The sequence below is a fragment of the Megascapheus bottae genome, chromosome 14, assembly GCF_031878675.1.
Source record: "Megascapheus bottae isolate mThoBot1 chromosome 14, mThoBot2.hap1, whole genome shotgun sequence".
Classification (NCBI taxonomy): Eukaryota; Metazoa; Chordata; class Mammalia; order Rodentia; family Geomyidae; genus Megascapheus; species Megascapheus bottae.
The window spans coordinates 25,493,478-25,512,495 of NC_143522.1; the positions used below are offsets into that span (position 1 = coordinate 25,493,478).

The 19,018-nt window shown below is 55.6% G+C and overlaps 2 protein-coding genes across 3 annotated transcripts in view; one reads left to right on the forward strand and one right to left on the reverse strand.

Annotated features, from left to right (window-relative positions):
- Window positions 1-1,002: 1,002 nt before the first annotated feature.
- Fam181a (family with sequence similarity 181 member A) lies at window positions 1,003-9,246 on the forward strand. 2 transcript variants are annotated; one of them, XM_090345410.1, is made up of 2 exons: window positions 1,003-1,086; window positions 7,837-9,246. In XM_090345410.1, the coding sequence occupies exon 2, from the start codon at window positions 7,923-7,925 to the stop codon at window positions 8,799-8,801; it is 879 nt and encodes a 292-aa protein (XP_090201536.1). In that variant the 5' UTR covers window positions 1,003-1,086; window positions 7,837-7,922; the 3' UTR covers window positions 8,802-9,246. The 2 variants fall into 2 exon arrangements, with proteins under 2 accessions (XP_090201536.1, XP_090201537.1); XM_090345411.1 differs by lacking the exon at window positions 1,003-1,086 and adding an exon at window positions 1,167-1,414.
- Window positions 9,247-11,735: 2,489 nt separating this feature from the next.
- Window positions 11,736-19,018, reverse strand: part of Asb2 (ankyrin repeat and SOCS box containing 2) — a 36,010-nt gene continuing 28,727 nt past the window's right edge. The window contains exons 8-10 of the mRNA XM_090344747.1: window positions 15,373-15,937; window positions 14,123-14,276; window positions 11,736-12,371 (exon numbers count right to left, since the gene is read on the reverse strand). Of these exons, the coding sequence (XP_090200873.1) occupies window positions 12,235-12,371; window positions 14,123-14,276; window positions 15,373-15,937 (856 nt within the window). The 3' untranslated portion in view covers window positions 11,736-12,234. The remainder of the gene's footprint in view (window positions 12,372-14,122; window positions 14,277-15,372; window positions 15,938-19,018) is intronic.

The window sequence follows — 19,018 nt, forward strand, 5'->3', positions numbered from 1 at the left end:
ATGTATGTAGAGACTGTAGCTGTCTATGACAGGTCCAGCCTCCTTGGAGAGGATCTGGCAAGGAATCTGCCAGGACTCAGCTCCATCATAAGGGAAACCAAGGCAGAGGCTCAGAGGAAGCGCTCACTGAGAACTTACTTCCCGGGCCTGGCCATGTCTCAGTCCCTGAGATGAAGTTGGGTGCACTCTAGCTGGTGTGCATTCCATGGAAAATAGACAGGAAGTAGACCTCCCAGGCCCCTCATGGTGCCACGTGGTGGAAAGCCTGGGATAGCTGCGGGAAAACCTCACCCGGAAGATGGTTAAGACATAAGAAATGAGGCGTGAGTTGGGGGAAAAGTCAGCAACGTTTTCCTGTCAAGGTCTAGGCTTTGTGTACCTTCTGGGACCTTCCACTCTGTGGACAGAGTGTAAAAACAGCACAGACAATGTACCGGTACATAGCTGTTGTTACAATAAAACTATTTATACCAACAGGTAATAGGAAGTAATAGATTACAGTTAACTGATTGTCCATCCATGCCAGGGAAGGGAATCTCAGGAGAAAGAAGCAGCAAGGACAAAGGCCCTGGAGGCAATGTCTCTGGTATTTGCAGCATAGCAAAGGGAAGGGTGGAGTTGGGCGGATGATCATGGGAAATGGAGAAACAGGGAAGAAGAGGCAGTTTGACTTGGTCCTGCTTGGAGTGTGTCCACAGACCCAACTCAGGATTCACTGCACACAGCCAAGCACCTGGAGCCCTGCTTGCTGCTCTGAGCAGAACGAGCTGGCCCTAGTGAAAATCTGCAGAAGCTCAGATCCTGGGAGTGGGCCACCCAAATGGGACTTAGGGGGACTCAGTGCAAAGTTGTCCTGTCTCCCTCCCTCCTCCCCCACCACCTGCCACCCAGGACAGACATCACTAGTCGATCAGAGCCCTCTAAGAATCAAGCCATTCTGGGACCTCGGAATCTTTCCAGAAGGCACCTGCCAGACAGCATTAATCAAATCCGCATTGGCAGTTGGGAGTAAACGGACATTTCATTCCTGACCAGCTCCCTGAGCGGGAAGGACACGCAGCAGACGGCACTGAGGATACCGTTGAGGTGATGGGCATTTGGTGGGAGGGTGGGTGGGTAGGGAGGTCTTGGCTGGTAACAGGACTATGGGAACAAGGCTGAGATGGTACACTACATGGGCACAAAGGTACAACTGCCCCATGTTTGTTACCCTGGCCCCTCTTCATGGGGGACAGACCCAAGATGGCTTCACCTGGGCACCTTCACGTCCAGCTGTGCAGGGTAACTCAAAACAGAATACCCAGTGGAGTGTTATAGCTCACGAGCCCTCTCAGTCCTCACTGCAGCTTTGCCAGGGAGTGGTAACTCAAGTCCACCTTCGGGGCAGAGGAATTGGAGACAGCTTTTTGACCAGGTGACTAATTATCCAAGTGTGCCATTGGCTTGGGCTCCAGCTATCCCTCTCCTCGGGCACCCTTATCCATATCCTCACCTGTACAGCCAGCTCCCCACAGGAGGAAGGAGCTCATACAGATGAGGTTTTAGAGCACTGTCTGGAATTTAACAGGGAGTCTGCAAGCTATTCACCTAGCTGCCAATGCAGTTGTCTTATTGATTGCCATCTCCTGTCTCCTGCACATAGTAGATAGTTACTGAATGAACACTGTGGAGTAGAACTATCAGGTGTTATCTATTCCTCAGGATAACCCAACATGTCTCTTAAAAATTACATATATGGGTTAGGAGTTTGGCCTAGCAATGAGTGCTTGCCTAGCATGCACAAAGACCCGGCTTCAATTCCTTGGTACCACATATATAGAAAAGGCCAGAAGTGGCATTGAGTTCAAGCCCCACGACTAGCAAACAACACATACGTATATATGTGTGTGTGTACACATATGTGTCTATATACATATACATACATGTATGTGTACATAGATACATATATATTCATGCTGGTATTGGAGCTTGAACTCAGGGCCAGGGTGCTATCTCTTAGCATCTCAAGGATGGCACTCTGCCCCTTGAGCCACAGCTCCGCTTCCAGCTTTATGGTAGTGACCTGGAGATCAGAGTCTCAGGGGTTTTCCTTCCTGGGCTGGCTTCTAACTACAGTCCTCAGATCTCAGCCTCCTGAGTGCCGAGGATAACAAGTGTGAGCCATAGGCGCCCAGCATGTCTCTCATTGCCAAACAGGGGTAGGAAACGGGGGCTCAGTGAGACCTGAGGACCTGCACACAGTCAAAGGGCTTGGAAGAAATGGCCAGCTTCCATCCAGGCCAGGGGGCAGTTGTACCTTTGTGCCCATGTCTACCTTCACAGAGGCCTCACGCCCCACATTTTCCTCCATACACTCCAGTCTTACCCGTGCTTAGTAGCTGACACTTGTAAGCTAAGTGAGGGGATGAGCCTCACCCAGCCTAAAACACCACCAAACAAAACATCAGATTCTCTGGCTATACTATCGGCAATCTAGAAATCAGCAGAAAGATAGGCTGACAATCCACAAACATTCAAAAATAAGAAGATATACTTTGAAATCTGTACAGGGAGATTGCACACTTTCCCTGCTGAATGAAACATAGGCACCATACTGCATGCATGGGAGATGCAGATAAAGCAGGGGTGGGAGGGAACTTCATAGTACTTTCACATCTGTGCTTTATGCTTGCTTAGGAGGTACTGTGAGGGTCAGAGCTCTTTGCAGGGTGACATAAATTGGATGCAGGGCACTTGTCATCGTACCACTGTATGTCTTGTGCTTCTTGGCATAATGAAACTTGAAAAGGGCTAAACAAGAAAAGACCATGTGGTCATCATATCGAGGGATGCAGAAAAGTCACCGGAGAAAATGGAACCTCATTCATGACAAAGAGCAAGTGATCCAGGAAGAAGGGAGCCTCGCAAACCTCTCACAACAAACATCTAGCTCATGAAGGGCTCAGGACACTTCTCAACATGAAACCGGGGGGGGGGGGGTCTGCACTTGGCACACCAAATTCCTGAGACTCACATGACCCACAGAGACCAATTGAGTCTCCGGCCTTGGTTTCTCCAGCTTGACCCCTTCGGATAGTATCAGAAGAACAAGAGGGGGGAGCAGTCAAACCTCAGGCTATGGTGTTGGATCTGCCCTGATTTATATTAGGAGAAATTAAATCCTTCACCAAGCTTGGGAGTCATAAGTTACACTGACTTATGACACACAAGTGTCCCCCCCCTCCCCAAATCACTGTGTGTGCAGCACCAAAGCCAAGAACCACTGTGTCATCTGGCAAGCAACAGGCCCAGGAAGGGTGAGTGAGGTCCCAAGAATACATAGCCAGGTGGGGACAGAACTGAGAGATCTCATCCTCAAAGTTGAGCAGAGTCACAGTGAGGTGACAGCTCCACCACAACTTTCCAGTGCCATCAGCTGCAGCAGGGGGACCCAGGCTGGATAAGCCAGGCTGTGCCTTCTCCTGGTATCACCCAGTCCAGGCTGGGAGCCAGAGGGGTTTGTTTCCTCTCCCATGTCCTTCCTGTGACTGACAGCATGCCACAGGCCAGCCTCTAGCAGTGGGACATTGTGTAAGGGACATACTTGAAACATGTGATGTCTGTGTCCCACACCCGGGGAGGCTCTGTGCTCAGCCATGGCCTCGGCGTGTCCCCACGCTGGTGAGGTCGGGCCGGGTGCTCAGGGCTGGGATGGCAGGTGTGTGCCCTCGACACTGGGCTTGCAGCATCTCCTGATGGATCCACTGTCAGCATCCAGTGCCCGCTCTGTCATCCACTGGCCGTGGGATGGTGGGTAAGTTTTCCGGCCGACGTGTACCTCGGCTTCATTCATTTCAGTGATGGTGGCATTTTGGGAATGGCAGATGACTGGAATGCTGGTTCTGTACTGCGATCAAGTGGGGTCTGAGGCGGCTGTGACCAGATGACGTGGGTCTTGGAAGGGCAGCGCAGTCCCGCGGCCATTCTAGTCCCTCAGGACACAGAGGTGGACGGCAGCCGTGCCTGCTTCCCTCCTGGGGCTCAGCCTGGGTGCGCGTGAGGGACAAATGATAAAGCAAGACAGCAGGTGGCTGTGGTCAGGCTCCTGGTGAAAGGCTGTTCAACGGGATGGGTGAGTGTTTATAGTAGAAGCTACTCTAGGGCCAGTTCCTGCTCGGGGGTCAGATGATAAGGGGCCTCCTGTGTCTAACTAAGGAGGGTAGATTTCATGTCGCCTCTGTGAGCCTAGGGAGATGGTATCATGATTAATTCTGGCCTTGGCAGGAGGTTTCTCAAAAGGGAAAGTATGCTGGAGGTTGAGGAAGACCGAGGGACGGCCAAGGTTGGCTGAGTGGGGTTCAAGAATCAGAAGTCTGAGACTTGTCTCTGCATGTGCCAGCCATGTGTTAAGAGGAAAATAACCCCATTCCTGCAAGGCCAGGCTAGGAACAGGAGGAAGGGCAAGGGAGGGGCCTGGAAAGGGAGCAAGCAAGAGTGATCTCTGCTCTTCCCACGTGCCGGTGGCTCTGTGGGAAACTGGGGAGTCTCCTGACAAGAGAGGTGGCCCAGAGGCCTGGCCAAGCTCCTCAAGCAGGGCCTGCTCAGCACAGACCCTCCAAATCACTGCCTTTCCGATTTCTGAGTCATCACAAGACCTGAGCCACGACCTGAGAAGAAAATCGGGTCCCCCAGGTAAGTGCACAGCCTCTGGCACACAGCTGGTGCTCAGGAAAGCAAATGTGCTATGGTGGTGCCACAAGTTCAAAATCTGCCAGCTGCTAGCATGGAGGCCTTGGGGAACAAACTCAACTTCCCTTGGCTTCTCTGCCAGTGGCAGCCAGTAGCCACCCACTAGTGCTGTCCTGGCTGCCAACATCTGCTGCTGGAGAAGCCTCATGTGGCTCAGGTGAACAGTAGAAGCCCAGCAACTCTACTTTGCTTTTCCTTCCCATTCTTCCTTGCTTTGTTCTCTCTTGTCTCTTGGTGGAATTTCTATAGAAAGTATTTTTTTTCCTGTCTACACTCCGACATCCTTGGCTTGGAAAGACACTGACACAGTCCAACACAGAGCCCAGCTGGTGGTCAACCAGGAGCCAGCCTGACCAGAAGGCTTCACCAGGTTGTGCTGAGAAGGGCTGAGATCTGGGTAGAGTGACTGGAAAATGTCTTGACATCTGGGAAGAGAGAAGGTGTGCCAGAGAGTGAGGACCACTGCCATAACAGACTGGGGGTTTAGGAAGCAAAGTTTTCCAGACAGCAGCTCGAAGGCTGCGGAGGCCAGACGCACACTGCCACCGGGCAAGCAGCAGTGAGCTGGGAGCGGGGCTGGCTGGAGCCTCAGGGCCTCAGTCCCCCAGCAGAGTCGATGTGCCTGTCTCAGCAGGCGGATTGGGCTAGAATGGGCCAAGGAAAACACATAACCCCTGGGCTCTGCCCCTGCGGACAAAGCCACCTGTCTACAGACAGCATCCCAGGATGCTCCAGTCCCCGCCTGCCCCAGGGAAGCTGTGACTGCAGCTTCTCCACAGGAAGGCCAGATAGGAAGTACTTGGGGACAGGTGCCTGTGAGCAGATCACTATTGGCTAGGAGAAGGGCTTGGCTCCTTGCCACCCCACCAGTGCCCAGAGGAGGCTGAGCATCTAGGCTGTGGTCAGAAAGTGAAGGCTGAGTGGCACACTGGTGGCTCAGACCTGTAACCCTATGCTAAGAGCTAAGGATTATAGAAGCCAGCCCAAGGAGAAAAGTCCATGAGACAGACGTGGGGGTGTGGCTCAAATAGTAGATGCCAGCCTTGAGCAACAAAGCCAAATGAGAGCATGAGGCCCCAAGTTCAAGCCTCAATGCATGTGCACAAGCACCAAAAGAGAGCTTGTATAAAGACCACCAGCCCTTTGGCTGACCAACGGTCCAGGAGGCAGACAGCAGGAGAAGGGGAAAGGCAAGGAGGAAAGGAAGAGGCATGTGAGGGCCCGCTGAGCAGGCTGGCACAGAGGCCTTGCCCACGGACATATCCTGAGCAGCCTTCCTCACCATCCTCGTCGCGGGCCTCACCTTCCCTCCAGCCCGTTGGTGGGCTAGGACAGTGTGGCCTGGACTCGCTCTAAGCGGTGCCCTGCTTGCAGCCCTGTCGGCGTTGGCACGGTGACAGTAGCCAAGTGTGCAAACTTGTGCCATTGTCCCCAGGCCAGGGGGAGCCATGGAGACTGGCTAATATGACACAGGAAAATGTTTGCTGATGGCAATTCTATGGGCTTTGTCCACCTCTTTCTCCATCATGACGACTCGATTTAAGTCCCTGACTGTTTGACTACAAATGCTAAGGGACCGTGCAACGCCAACCTTTTGTCCCCCGGCACTGAATGGGCAATTCAGGCTTTGTGCAGCTCAATTGAGGAAGCAAACATAAAGACAAGATTCCTGAGCGCTCCGGCTCCCTTCCCAGGGATATTCCAGCATCCTGTTAGCAGGGCTTTCCTTTCTCCATGTCAGTCAGTGCCCCATCAGGCCCGGCCTCGGGGGGGCCTTCCAGCACCCCAGCCCTGGGGGAATCCTAGAGCAAGCGTGGTTCAGAGAGAGACAAAGACAGAGACAGACAGAGAGCCACTCAACACTCAAGGACAACAGGGAAAACAGCCCGCCCTGCCTTACCCTGTCCAATTGTCTGTCTGCACTGGAGCATGGCAGCTGTCGGCCTGGACTCTGGGGGGGAGGGGGGAGGTGGAGGGGGTTGTGCAAGCCCTTCTCCCCTGTGCCCAGCCCTGAACATTTTAAACACACACACACATGCGTGCACACGCGCACGCCCACACCACCCCCTCGAGGAACAGGGAAGGGAGGTCGAGGGGAGGAGGGGTGTTGGAGGCCCAGGAGAGCCTGGCCTGAAGGCCAGAAATTTACCGGGAAATGATTGCATTTGGAGCTGTCTTTTTTGTGATGGTCCCCATGGCGACAATTTGTGACGGCAAAGAATGTGGGAACGGGGCACCGCCGGCGGATTGGGATGCTTTGTATTTGGAGAGGCGCTCCTGATTGGCCTGAGGGCCCCCCAGCTCCGGACTTGTCCTCCATTCAGTCCACTCAAGGGCTGCACAACTGCTCCCGGCCACGGAGCCCAGCGCGGCGCGCCGGGCCTGCCCAGGTCTGCGGGGGGAACCTGTCGGGCCACGCTGGCCCGGCCGCACCTTCGGTCAGTGTGGAGGCCCCAGTGGCCTGGCCTGGCGGGCAGGGGGGGGGGTGCGGGCAGGGGGGGGTGTCTGGGGGAGGGGCACGGGGCTGCGGGTGGGGGCCCCCCCGGAGGCATGAAATCGCGGCAGCTGCTGCTCCTGAGGAAGCCCGGCTGCCCACAGCCTGAGATCAGTCTGCAGGGCAGGTCTCGATTAAGTGCTAGACAGGGGTCCTGCCTGGTCCTGCCTGAGAGCTGGGGGTGGAGCGTGGGCCTCGAGGGGGCGGGCTGCAGGGAGGGGGCAGCCCCCCCCCAGGAGGAAGGGGGCTTGGCCTTTCAAGGGAAGCAGTTGTGTCAGCTCAGAAAAAAACAAAAACAAAAACTTTGCTGGCAAGTGGTGCACGCTGGCCGGGCAGTGTGGAGGTGAGGCAGTCGAGGAGTCTGGCCATGCCATGCCATTTAGAGCTGGGCCATCTCGGGCTAGTCGCTTGATGCCTCTGAGCTTGCAGCTGCAAGAAGGGGGAGGGGGAGCACAGATCCCAGGAGGCCGTTAGAAATTGTCCCACCTCAGGTACACAGGACATGCGCCGAGGCTTCGCAGGTGCCCCCTGTCCAGGACTGCATTGAGGGCTGAAGTATGCAGGGGGCGGGGTGGGCACCCCTTTTGCATCCAGTGGCCTTTTATGTCCCCCAGGTCAGCTCTGCGCCCTCCTTGGAGCTCCAGGCCCCCAGCAGAGCCCACCCTCTTCATGGAAAGCCCGGAGCCGTGGCCCCCCGGTGATGGCAGCCGACAGTGACGTGAAGATGTTGCTGAACTTTGTGAACTTGGCATCCAGCGACATCAAGGCAGCTCTGGACAAGTCGGCGCCGTGCCGCCGCTCCGTGGACCACCGCAAGTACCTGCAGAAGCAGCTCAAGCGCTTCTCCCAGAAGTACTCCCGGATCCCCAGGGGCCTTCCCGGCAGGGGGGCTGAGCCCCACCTGAAAAGGGGGTCCGAGGACCCTCCGGGAAGGCTGTCCCTCCACCTGGGCCCTGATGGCAGCCCCGACGGGGGAGGGGGCTACAAGGAGAAGGCTCTGGGGAACCCCTTCAGGCAGGAATGTCTCCCGAAGGAGCTGGCCCTCCAAGGGCAGAGTCCAGAAGCCGCCAAGCCTGGCCAGGTGCCCATGAGGAAAAGACAGCTGCCCGCCTCCTTCTGGGAAGAGCCGAGGCCCACCCACAGCTATGCTGTGGGGCTCGAGGGAGCTCTGGGCCCTAGGGAGGATGCTCCATATGAGAATAAGAAAAATTGCCATGGTCTGGAGCCCCTGGGGCTCGGGTCTGCCTCCGTGCCCATGTCCCCAAGGGCACTGGCGGACAAGGACCCACTCAGGATGCCGGGCATGTCCCTGGTGGGCCGTATGGATGCCTGGAGCTGCTGCCCCTTCCAGTACCATGGACAGCCCATCTTCCCTGGCCCTCCCGGGGCCCTCCCTCAGAGCCCAGTGCCCAGCCTGGGCCTGTGGAGGAAAAGCCCAGCTTCTCCCGGGGAGCTAGTCCACTTCTGCAAGGACGTGGATGGCCCGGGGCAGAAGGTGTCTAGACCCGTGGTCCTGAAACCCATCCCCACCAAGCCAGCCATGCCCCCACCCATCTTCAATGTCTTCGGCTACCTCTAGCTGGGCAGGGACAGGCTACTCCCTGCTCCACCCTGCAGGACTGGGGCCCTGGGGAGCGATCCTGATATGAGGAGGGGGCTGGGCCGCGGTGTGGCTTCCTGGGCATCTCCTACCCCTTCCCTCTGGATGTGAGAGGGCAGCACCAGCAAATAGATGGCACCCTCAAGCACTCAGCTGCTTGACCCTTGCGGCCCTGGGAGCTGCAGGGCTGGGCACGGCTGGCCTGTCGCCCTGCAGGCCAGAGTCTAATAGCATCCCCAGCCATGTGCACACGGCAGGCAGTGGGACTCAGCCAACCCACTGCCACCCCAGTTACCAGTTACCAGTTACCAGTTGCAATCCTGTTCGGCCACCACCCACTATGTGAGCCCATCCCAGATGTTCGTTTTGTTCTTTGTAAATATTGAGGTTACAGAATAAAGACATTTCTTTTGCAGTTTCCACAGCTCGGGTGTCATGGAAGTTGACTGGTTTACCAACTGTGTCCAGACTGAGAGCTGACACTGAGGTATTGGCTTTGGGGGACCAGGAGTGGCTCAGAAACTCTGAAATACCTGGGGGACAGATCCTGGGAGCCGTAGGTCAATTCAAAGGATGGAGGTGGAAGGTATTGGGCAGGGGGCCAAAGAAGGTCCTGGAGGGACCCTGGGTCAGAAGACCTGAACACTGGAGGGTCCGTTCATGCTGTCCTGTGCCCAGAGCTGAAACGACAGTTCCAGTTCTGCTTAGTGCACATGCTGTGCCGGACGCTGACCGAAGTGAACACCGCCCAAGCAGGATTTCGGTCCCTCATGGACCAAACAGGTGATTCAACCCAGCATCCCATTTAAAATGGTTGGTTCCGTGACCATGATAAAAACGAGAACACCTCAAAACCAAACCAATTGATAATCTCCAATTCAGATTTCCAGGATTGTCTGCAGATAACTCTCAGTCGCTGGCATGTTCTGGGCGCCTATCACTAGAATGACAGAGCACGGAGGAGCACTGGGTCCTGGCCTGATGATGCCGGAGTAGCAAAGCCACCAGGGTGGGAGAGGGTTCCCATCTGCCCACTCACCACAGAGGCTGCCACAGCCCACAGAGGCCTGCATGGCTGGGGTGCCGAACTACACAGTTAATCAAGCCAGGGCCCTCCCGGCCAAGCCCAGTTCAGCACCCAGCTCTGGCTGGGGACTTCCCTCACTAGTGCTGGTGAGGTGATGGGGAGTGAGTTCTTCTCAGAGCCTCAGCCTCCTTGTCTGTAGCATGGGAACGACAAAGGTCGCATCCAGGTGTGCACTCTTCATGTCCCCTCCTCTCTTTTCCCTCCCCGCCTCTTTGCCTCTCCCTTTCCTGACCTGAATCCTTTCTAGCTAATACAGGATTGCACAGGGCCATTTCCCCCCTGCTTGGTTTCATCCAGGCTCCATGCAGGAAGTCCACTGGACAGGCAGCTCACAGTGGGGCAGCAAGGCAAGGTACCAGTGCTCATGTCCAATGGCCTCAGAAGACCTGAGAGGCTTGGATGCTGGCCTAACTAGCAGAACCATTCTGAGTGGTTATCTGGCATGGACCCTCAGGCGCAGGCCACGTGGACATCAAGAACAGTGAAGGCTGGGAGAAGGCGTGTGCTCTTCTTTGCCCTCCTCCCACACATGCACGCCCACAGAACCTGGGCTTCAGATCCCCATCCTCCAAACTGTACAGCAGGGGTTAAAAGCACATGTTCCAGCCCTGCTGCCTATCCACTGAGTGATTTGGGGCAAGTTACTTAACCTCTCTGTGCCCAAATTTCCTCATCCAAAAAGTGTGATTGCTCAGAGACTTGCTGCATGGTTTGCTGAGGTGGTGTGGGGACATCACACTATCCAAACACTCAGCAACTACCCCAGCCAGAAGTCACTCCTCAAAACCACCGGCTGACATCTGCAGACCCCGCTGCACCAATAGTTTAAGAACAGTATGTGTGAAAGAGAAATAGAGCACATGCTTACATGCATGTGTACACAAGGCTTGAACTTAGGACCTTGCACAGATTTTTCACTCAAGTCTGGTGCTCTTCCATTTGGGCCATACCTCCACTTTTGGCTTTTAGCTGATTAACTTGATACAAATCTTTTGAGTTGTCTGCCCTGGCTGGCTTTAAACCAAGATCTTCCTCAGATCTGTCTCCTGAGAATCACATGCATAAGCCATCAGATTGTACTACCCCTGGACCACTGACCAGCCACACTGCCTACAGGAGCCAGCTTCCAGAGGCATGTCTTTGCGTGCTATCAAGCCCACCAGACCTGGGTCTTCACTGGGGTTCCGTGCCCACGGGTGCCTACAGATCTTGTCATCAAAGCCTGCAGGCTTTGTTGCAAAGCACAAATGGGTACTAAGCCACGATAGCAGCCTATAGCCCTGTGACCTGTGTGTGCAAACAACCAGGACACATCTGGGGAGACTGGCTGTTGATGGCAGTGCTTTAACAAGCACCAGCGGCAGATACAACCCAACAACAAAGCCAGTTGTATTGGTTCAAAGTAAAATCTAGAGCCAACTGGAGACCCCACCTATCAGTGTCTAGTTTCCACTGCTGGGACTTTGGAAATGCTATGGTGGCCATACTTCCAGGATGATTAGTGTTCTGTGATGCTGTGTGACAACCCGGAAGCCGGAAGCCCTCCTGCAGCCAGGTCCCAGGCAATGGAGGCAGCAGCCACTGCTGAAGGTGATGGCAGCAAATCCTTGACAGGAGTGACAGAACCTGAGACATGGCACGCTGGGTGCCTGACCAATCAGCACTGACATCAGAGCAGGGCCCAGCCAATCAGCGCTGATGCATAGGAGAGGGCCCAACCAATCAGCTGTGGCTGTGGGGAGGAGTGGACAGGGATCTGAGAATCGCAAGGCTTTCAGATGAGGCAGCGAGAGTCTGGTGAGAAGGGCTTGGATGGGCAGAGCATCTATGTGTAACATTTATTTGAACTTAGTGAAGCTGCCTGGGCCAGACCTAGGTTCTTTATCCCAGTGCTGGGCTTCACTTTTGAGGGGTTCACGAGGAAGAGAGGGGGCAGGGCATGAGGTCATCCCGGACGGCAAACTCATCTCTACAAGTTCTCCAGCCACAGTCCAAGTGGAGGCTGGGCCTTGCTCAGCCCGCCTTACCCAGACCACCTCAGGTTCTGCCCTGGCCTCACCGTGGAGGTACCTGCTCTTCTCCCGGGCAGGGAAGGTCAGATCCACACAATGGTTTGAAATGAGTGATTCTTTTCCTACTGACACACTGTGCTCTCGGCTCTGGGCAAACACCTGCTACAGACCAGCAAGGTCACTGCCACTGCCCTGGCTGAGCGGGGAGGGGCTGCAGCCTTCTTCTGCCCCCACATGCCTTTGGATACAGGATACCACAATCCTGAGGCTTCAAGGAAGCAGTCTGAGGGCCATTCCTTCTCCCTGAGGCCTACTACTGGGTGGTCTCATATTTCAGGTATCTAATCAACCTGCCAGGGAGAGGCAGTGTGTCCAGGAGCTTTATACGGTATTTCCCAATGGCCTTTCGAACCCGTAGCCGGCAAAGGTGAGCCAGAGGTCTTGGAGGTTCTGGAAAAAAAAAAAGAGTGAGATGCTGACTGTTGTTTGCACCTAGCAGAGTATAGCCTAAGAAAGGTGTGCAGCCGGCATGGCAGGACATGAGTGGAGTGCCTGCTGCTGGTAATCCAGTCCCTGGGGAGGGAGGGCAGGCTCAGGGGGCCTTGCCTAGGATGTCCTGGGTGGGCCTAAAGCATCTTTCTAATGCATCCTTTGTTCCCTCCTCTTTATACCCAACCTGGACTCCCCAACCACAGCCTCAACAAAAGGAGCCAGAGTTTGGCCCCTTGGGTGTACCATGCACGGGCTTTAGCTCTGGACTTCTGCTAGTACAAGAGACCAGGGACAGTGGGCAGTGCCCTGCAGCTCCCAGAATCCCTCACAGCTGTCCTCCAGAACCCCCAGAAGGCCTCACACAGTGAGGTTCACTCAAGAGGAGGACATGGGAGCCACGCGTCAGGTAATGGGTGATGTACTTGGATGCCAGTGTCAAACGCCAGACACCATGGCAAGGTTCAAGGTAAAAAAAACATGAGAAGGGGTGTGGAAGAAGGCCGAGGGTCTGGTGATTGGAGTATGCCTAGCCAGCCAGCCAGCCATACCTCACCCTCTAGAGACAGCGGGGAGTCGAGGCTGCTGGGAAGGGGGGGAGGTCATGACACGGAGACTGGGCCACCTGCCACCTCTGGAGACTTCTGTCTGCCTTCTTCCCAGAATAAAATTAACATCTAGAGCACCAAATGCAAAAGCAGATGGAGAGTTTTATAGGTGGGATGTGGGCATTAAGTGAGCCATATAGGTGTTGGTTCAGAGCTGTGTGTTCTGCTTGTCCATTAACATTTGCAACTCAGTAAAGCTCTCCCCACAGACAGGGTTTGATTGTGTGGGATGACCTTGCTCTGGGGAGGAAAATGGGAGACACATCCAGGTATAGACTGCTTGACCCTCTAGTGGTCAGGAATGGTAATGACAGCAGACTGTTCAATAGGTAAGCTCCACTGTGCATTGCTGAACCAGAATGAGAAGCAAGTCAATGCCACTGTCTCTAGGTCACTAGCTCAGGCAAGCCAAGGGGGGAGGGGGGAGGAGTGGTATTGGTTGCTAGAGAACCCTCTCCAGTTGGCACAGCTGCCCCATGTACACAGTATACATCAGCTCCACTGTGCCAAGCACAGTGGTCTGCACACACCAGAGGCTGGCAGAACCAGCAGGGGACTGGACCGTGCGTCTGTCCAGCCTCTGATCCAGGTAGGAGGGGGTCTGCCTGTGGCCACCTGTGGACCCTGGAAAAGTGAGCACAGAGCTCAGAGCTCTGACACCAAAGCTGTCTGCACCGCAGAGGCACCAACACACCTGGGAGCCAGGGAGAGGGAGCTGCTGGAGGGACTGCAGTGCTACCAAACCTGTCCTTTGGACAAGACACCCAGATGCTTGGTGAGCACTCTCTGGGGATGCCACCTCTCCCCGACCTGCCACACTGCCTCTCCAGGGACACAAGGTATGGGCAACAGACTCCACGGCTCCCCTTAAGGAGGACTGTTTCAAATAGAGTGGGAAGAAGTCTAATCCACAGTGAGGCCATGACTTGAATCTGTAGCTTGGAGTCCCGGCTGTGTGGTGCTGACCCAGAGGACGTGAACTTCTCTGAGGTGTCATTTATCATCCAAGGAGGCTCCCACACACTGCCTGGCATGGCTGTCACATGCCCTGGGGCTTTGGCACTGCATCGGGTGGGGAAGCTGCCGGTGGCACCCACGGCCTACCTGCCTTCTCCTTAATGACAGCCCAGTCCTCAAAGCTGTCGATGTGTTCCTTGAGCCGGGAGCACAGCTGCACGTTGCCTACGTAATCAAGGAGGACATCGATGATAGGCCCGGCCCAGCGGCTCACCTCTGGGGCCGATAGGAACTCGCAGAACTGAAAGGGAGGACCACATTAGTTCCACAGGTGAGACTAGAGAAGCAGGAAAGACACTGAAAACAGACTCGGGCACACCTGGCTAGATTCGCATCAACAAACACAATCCCTCCACACCTAGGCCTCCTGCCCAAAGCATACATGGGCAACTTGACTAGGTCCATAAAATGGGTATCAAACATCCACTCCAAGAGGATGTCTAGAAATGAGCATTCAGAGCCAGGCACTAGCGGTTCACACCTGTAATCCTAGTGCCTCAGGAGGCTGAGATCTGAGGATCATGGATTGAAGCCAGCCCAGATTAAAAAAAAAAAAAAACGTGTGAGATCACATCTCCAAATAACTAGCAAAAATCTGGAATGGAGGCATGGTTCAAATGAGAGAGTGCCAGCCATGAGCAAGCAAGCTGAGCAAACGTGAGGCCTTGATTTCGAGCCCTGGTTTCAGGTAACAGGAACCCCAATTTCTCTGCACATAGGTAGCTCACACATGCTGGTCATTAACCTTGACGATGAGTAGGGTTGCTTCATTCTCATTTAAAGTGCTGACTTCATGTTCTCGGACAGCTTTTGTGCTCAAGGCACCTGACTCACACTTCCACTTCTGGCTTTCTGCTGGTTACCTGGAAAGAGTCTCATAGACTTTCTGCCAAGGCTGGCTCTGAACTGCCATCCTTACACCTCAGCCTCCAGAGCAGCTAGGATTACAGGTGTGAGCCACCACTGCATAGCTTCAAGTGTGGGCAGGTCCTGCCTCTGCCTCCCTGGCTTCCTGCACCGCGTGGGACCTTAGACCTGCATGGGCTGCTGTCTTCACCTTGACCCCGGACCCCGCAGGTGACGGTTCATCAGAGGCCATGAGCCCCTCCGGTTTGCACCCCACCAATCCCTTGCTCGACTGTTGGTTCCTTAAACGTCCCAACACAACAGTCCAAACTCGGGATTGTATGGGTTTAGGACAGGAAGTTCTGCACCTCTGAAGGTGCCAACCACCAAGTTCCCTCGTCTCCCGTCTGGGGGGTCGGGTGAACGGTGCTCAGGCCAGCGGTCTGCGCCCCCCCCCCCCCGGGCTCCGGGGCCCGCCGCCCGCCGCGCACCTGCACCGCGCAGGGCGCCTTGTCGTCGGCCGGCGCGTCCTGGAAGCGGCCGGAGCGCGGCGGGTCGGGCGGGTGCGGGCCGTTGCCATAGCGGCAGGAGAAGCAGGCCTCGCCATCGCAGCCCAGGTCCATGAGGAACTTGAGCAGCGACAGGCACTTCATGGCGAACATGATGGTGGCGGGGAAGGCGGTGGGGTGCGAGGCGACGTAGGCGTCGATGTCGGCGCCGTGGTCCAGCAGCAGCCGCATGGTGCGCAGGCAGCCGTGGCGGATGGCCACGAGCAGGGGGCTGATCACGTCGCGGTTCGGGTCGGCGCCGGCGCCCAGCAGCAGCTCGGTGGCGCGCACGTTGTTGTTGACCACGGCGAAGTAGAGCGCGGAGCTGCGCCGGTCCTCGTACAGGCGCGCGCGCTCGGGCGCCAGCGGCGCGTTCACGTCGAAGCGCGCACCCAGCAGCGCCTCCAGCACCGCGTCGTGGTTGCGCTCGGCCGCCAGGTGCAGCGGGCTGACGCCGCTGCGGCGCACGCGCGTGCGGCTGGTCACCGGGAGCAGCAGCTGCACGATCCTGGGGTGGGGGGGTGGGTAGGGGGGTCGGGAGGGGGGCACACGGTCACCGCAGGCCCGACGGCACGGCCCCACCCGACGTCACCTGCCCGCCCCAGGTGCATGGGCGGGACAGGTCCTGGGACCAGGCAAGGGCCCCAGCCACTCCTGTGCTGGTCATCCACGGTGCCTCTGCCCGCCTGTTCCTGCTCCCCCAGACTGAGCACCCCCATGAAGACAGACTCTGGCTTCTACCAGGCTCTCTTCCCCTCTCTGACACCGTGTGGTCAGTCAACTACTGCTGAGGCTACAGCTCCCCAACCCCCATCTCCTATCTCCCCCTCCTCCACACTGACCTCATTTAATCTAAGTCCTCCCCATGGCCCTGGGTGCTGCTACTCATATAATCATCCTCACTTTACAGATGAGAACAAAGACAGCCAGAGGGAGCATGTGACTTCCCCAAGGATGCACAGCTAGGACATGATAGAGCCAGGATTTGAACCCGGGCAGCCTGATTTCCGGGGTCACACTCAGAACTGCCTCCTTCTTTCTGTGCAGCCATGGGGGTGGCGGTTCACGTGGAGGGTGGGGCGGCTTTCCCGTCTTCACAGTGTGGTAACTTGCCTGCCCCATTTTGCCTGCGCGGCCCTGTGAGGTCGTCTGAGCCATGTAGGGTTTCCTGGGAACAGATGTGCCTCAGAGCAGTGCAGTGAAGAATGAGAGGTCACAGCACAGCTTCAGGGGCTTGGCCCCAGGACCCTTTGTTTTGGTTCTCTTCCTGCAGACCCCCGCTGCCTACAAGAACAAGCACCTGCTGCTGACATGATTCCACAGCTTCATTGTGCCATCCTGCTATCAGGTGACCTCACAGCCTCAGATGTGAGGTGGCCATGTTGGGCAGAAGCAGGTGCTGCCAGGCCTGTTCCCACGCCTTCGGCCTCCTGGCACACCATTTCCCTCTGGCTTCCTGGAAATCAGATGCCCAGAGACCTCCTGCTAGCGTCTCCATGGACAGCATTATTATTGTTAGTGAGGCAGTGTTTGGCTAAAATCTATCTCTAAAAACTCCAAAGGAAATTCACACACCCAGGGGGGCTAATTGCCTCCTAATTTCTATTTGCACAGGCACTGAAGACCTGACCTCACTCTGCAGAGGTGCTGGTCAAAAGCAAGGCTGAGGCCTTGCCCTGGACCAAGGCCATGGGCAACAAATGCTCTGTAACAGCCGTAACGTGCCCAAGTGCGGGAAGGAACAGTGACTGGGGCTGCCCCGGGCAGCCGGCCTGCTGAGGCTGGGATTTCTGGCAGGCTGGCCACAGCTGGTTTCCAGCAATTGCCTGCCCCACATGGCAGGAATGTGGAAATGTGACGGGCTCTGCCGCAGGTCTCAATAACAGTGAATCACAGGATTGCTGCCCACTTTGAGGGCTTCAGCAACCAGAGCATGAATGGGTGAGGCTGGCCTGTGTGACACCAGGCAGAGTCAGTGTGTCTAGCCTGCCATTCCACAGACGTGAAACAGAGGCCTGGGATGAAAGAGAAGTTGGACCAAAAGGGAGGGGCAAACCAGGCTAGAATGGAGGTACCTGGTCTTTCTATGGTACCCCCATTTTGAACTATGGGGAGTGGTCATGTAGACAGCTTATTATGCTTCAGTACTCCTCTTCCTCCTCTGCTCATTTTGGAGGACTGAGGGCAAAAAGCCCTCAGCCCGAAAATGGGTTTGGGTCATCCACTCTCCCAGAGGATGTCCTAGGGGGCGCTGCTGCTTTCGAAACGCCTGTGGATGGAAGGAGGTAACCACTGCCCATAGGACAGAGGTGTCTGGAGGCCTGGTGCCCGCCCTCCCTCCCCCAGGCAGGGGCTGCACTGCACAGCTCAGCTTTGCCACTCTGGCCATGAAAGCAGAGCAGACAACCTTGGGGATGCGTGGAGAGTCCTGGGGCAGTGGCTCTGGAGGTGTGGGGGCCACTGGGTAGATCTAACCAGGGACTTCAGCCCATGTAACCTAGATGCTGCCTTGTTCCTGGGACTCGCCACTTCAGTAACGGAGCCCCACTCTCTCTTTCTTGTCTCAATCAGCCCACCAGCAGGGCGTGGGTGAGGCTCTCGGAGTGCAAGCAGACTGCTGGCCTTAGCAGTGTGGACACCCTGCACAGGTAGTGTGAATGAGGATCAGTGGAATGCAGGCAGCACACCCACCTCTAGGCTTAGTGCTAGGTCATCACTTAACCTCCCTCAACCACACGTGTGACCTTACCATGATGGGGTGATGATGCTAACAGCTATTGCTACTCTTTCTTGAGGCTGGAACACATCACCCTAAACAGCATGATTATTATGATGTTCTTAAGCACTTATTCTATGCCAGGCACAGTTTTAAATTTTTTCCCTTCCATACCACACCCAGATTCTGGGTCACCAGATCACAGCCCTCTGACTTTTGTCAGTGTTCACTGGGAAAGCCGACCTTCACCTGGAAACTAGCACCTCCTGATGGCTCCCGTGTCAGCCCTGCTGTGTAAATGGGTGTGCATATGCATGTGCATGCACCCAGCCTGAGGAAGGTCATAAGCTGGGTGCTGGTGGTTCATACTTGTAACCCTAGCTATGCAGGAAGCTGAGATCTGAGGATCAGGGTTCAGAGCCAGCCAAGCAGGAAGTTCATGAGACTCTAATCACTATCTCTAATTAACCACCAAAATGCTGGTAGTAGAGCTGTGGCTCAAGTGGTATAGCACCAGCCTTTAAATGGAAAAAGCTAAGGTATAGCACCAAGGCTTTGAGTTCATGGCCCAGAACTGGCACAGAAAAAAAAAAAAAAAGGAGAAGAAAAGGAAAGGAAGAAAAGAGAGCTGGGTGCTGGTAGTTCATGCTTGCAATCCTAGCTATTCAGGAGGCTAGATCTGAAACTCACACTTCTTTTTTATCTGGGCAAGGAAGCGCTTGACATTCTTATCTCTAATTAACCACCAGAAAACTGGAAGTGGAGCTGAGGTTCAACAAGACAGCACTGACCTTGAGCAAAAAGAGGTCAGGGACACCACCCAGGCCCTGGGTTCAAGCCCTATGAACAAATAAACAAACAAAAAGCTGAAAG